The 2712-nt window shown below is 28.7% G+C and overlaps 1 protein-coding gene across 2 annotated transcripts; it reads right to left on the bottom strand.

Moving 5' to 3' along the window:
• Nucleotides 1-2346, bottom strand: LOC112803923 (methylecgonone reductase-like). 2 transcript variants are annotated; one of them, XM_072236553.1, is made up of 4 exons: nucleotides 1945-2084; nucleotides 1634-1808; nucleotides 1106-1284; nucleotides 1-336 (listed from the first exon to the last, which is right to left on the bottom strand). In XM_072236553.1, the coding sequence occupies exons 2-4, from the start codon at nucleotides 1683-1685 to the stop codon at nucleotides 112-114; spliced, it is 456 nt and encodes a 151-aa protein (XP_072092654.1). In that variant the 5' UTR covers nucleotides 1686-1808; nucleotides 1945-2084; the 3' UTR covers nucleotides 1-111. The 2 variants fall into 2 exon arrangements, with proteins under 2 accessions (XP_072092654.1, XP_072092653.1); XM_072236552.1 differs by lacking the exon at nucleotides 1-336 and having other exon boundaries at nucleotides 1112-1284; nucleotides 1945-2346.
• Nucleotides 2347-2712: the final 366 nt, after the last annotated feature.

Raw genomic sequence — 2712 nt, forward strand, 5'->3', positions numbered from 1 at the left:
GTATGGTATGCTTTAGATGCACTTGAGTAGATAAATATAAGATACATTTTTGGGGGATGGGATTTTATATTTTTATTGCTACTAATAAGGTTATAAGGAAAATAATTTGTTTTAGGATTCAGCATCCCAGAATTCTTCCAAGGATTTATAAGGCCCATTTTCCGATACAAATATTTCTCCACTGAACATTCTACGCTGTGGAATCTGGCTGAATTTCTGTGATTCCTCTTGGCTCAGTTCCCATTCAAATATTTCAAGGTTTTCTCTCATTCTCTCTTTGTTGAAGCTTTTCACAATGGGGATTGCCCCCTGCTCCAATATCCATTTCAATGCTACCTGCAGGCCAATGACATTAATTAATATTTACACTTAACATATAGTTCACAAATTAAATATAAAAAGTAAAATATATTTTTTTCTTTGAATTTTGATAAAAATTTAAAAAATACTTCTAAGTTTTATTTTATTATTTTAATTTTATCGTAAAAATTTTTTATTTATATCAAATATACCCCCAACAGTTAAATATTCAAAAAATTTAAGATCAATCTAACAACAATGCATGATAATTATGTTTAATTTACTTGTGTTAAAAGTTTTTTTTATGAAATTGTTGTTAAATTTGTCCTAATTTTTTTGAAAAATTAGTTGAGTATATTTGATACAAATAAAAAACTTGTGAAACAAAATTAAAACAAAATAAAACTTAGAGATATTTTTAAAATTTTTACCAAACTTCAAAGACAAAAATATACTTTATCCAAATATAAATATTATTTAAACATTAAATAAAAATTAATATTTATTTAAAATTTTAATAAGTTTTATCACCGTAAGTTTTTTTTTCATATTTTAATCTAGTAAAATATTTTCAAAAAAAAAGTAGATCCATAAAAAAATTACACCCAAAAAATATAATCCAAACGACTTAATCTAATCATTACATCAACCAAATTATTAAGTGATAACATAAGATCTTAAATACTAATAGAATAACACAAATTTTATCCGGTCAAAGTTTTAATCTTAAAATCACAAAAATTATAAGAGAAAATATAGGGGTAGTTAAAGACATAAAGATTGGAGTTGAGTTAAGAAAGAGCACCTGAGGCACACTCTTGTGTTTAGAAATGGTTATTTCATTAATGATTGGACTTTCCATAACTGAATTAGTACCCCATAATTTTGTGTAAGATCCTAATGGTGACCATGCAGCCAAATGGATTCTTTTCTGCTTGCAAAATTCTATGAGTTTCCTTGTTGCCATGATGGGCTCATTTCCACCTAAATTCAAAATTGAATATAGTCACATTATTATTATCAAAATGAAAAAAAAAAGAAATTATTCAATTTAAAATGGTGTGTTCTCATGTGTCTAAATTTTTAACTATTTGACACAAATAATCAAATATAAATGGTGGGCTCTATTCCTTTACCCCTCATTTTTTAAACAAATTAGACATAAATTTTATAGACACCATAAAATTTTTTTATTTAAAAATGTGTATTTATTTGATAAATTTAATCCCTTTTGGCAAGTGTTGCTATTGAATTTTCTTACTTGATTAACAGCAGGAGGAATAGTTGCATTTTCTAAGAGGTATGTGAATTTTTTAATGCCAAAGTTACTTACACCAATGGATCTGGCTAAGCCTAATCTTTGACATTCTTCCATGGCTTCCCATGTTCCTTTCATGTCAAAGGGAAGCAAATTCTCCTTTCTTATTTCAAGAACTCCATCAACTTCAGGTTTCAACCTCACTGGCATATGAATCAAGTAGAGGTCTAAATAGTCCAACCCAAGTTTCCTAATCAATTTGAAGAACAACTATACATTGGTGAGATTATATACAAAATATGATATATATATATATATATATATATATATATATATATATATATATATATATATATATATATATATATTTCAATTACTTTACTTACTTGAGTGTGGTCTTGAGTGCTGGAAGGACAAGGTCATGATAAGCATTGTTGCACCAAAGTTTGGAAGTGATGAAGGCTTCATGGCGGCTGTTTACGATTCCAAGCTCTAAGGCCTTGGCCAAAGCTATGCCTAGAGGCTCTTCAGTTCCATAAAGGAAAGCAGTGTCAAAGTGTGTGTAGCCAGCTTCAAAGGCATCAATGAAGATTTGGATGAGAGTTTGATGTGGTGGAAGAGGAGTTACTGAAGTTCCTAGACCTATCATTGGCATCTTATGCCCTGAGTTTAGCAACACTTCTGGGACCTTCTTTGCTTCTATATTCTCTTGTCTTGGAAATTGATTATTTGATTATAGTGAGTAAAAGGAGAGATTATATTTTTAAATGCAATTGGAGCAAGAGTATTTGTCTTGCTTTTTTATGTGAATTGTGGAGTAGTTACTCTATTTTATTTGTTTTTTCTTTTTAACGTTGACATAACCTAGAAGAAAGACTAATATAATATTCCATAGCGATCGCTATAAAAAAAGGTTGTGTCCTCATGTAATAATTTAGACTCTAATCAGTTGGTGTCAACTCAGATGCTACCAATAAAAAAGAGTTTATGGACAAAAGCATCAAGCTAAGGTCTTTTTTATCACAATACTAAAGGCTTTGATATATCGAACTCTTCCATTCAAAAAAAAAATATTAAATACAAAACCATGCTATTAAGGACAAAAACACTGCCTTTTAATAGATCTAATAATACTCTCTGTACAATCATCCCAA

This window comes from Arachis hypogaea, chromosome 5 (assembly GCF_003086295.3).
Source record: "Arachis hypogaea cultivar Tifrunner chromosome 5, arahy.Tifrunner.gnm2.J5K5, whole genome shotgun sequence".
Lineage (NCBI taxonomy): Eukaryota > Viridiplantae > Streptophyta > Magnoliopsida > Fabales > Fabaceae > Arachis > Arachis hypogaea.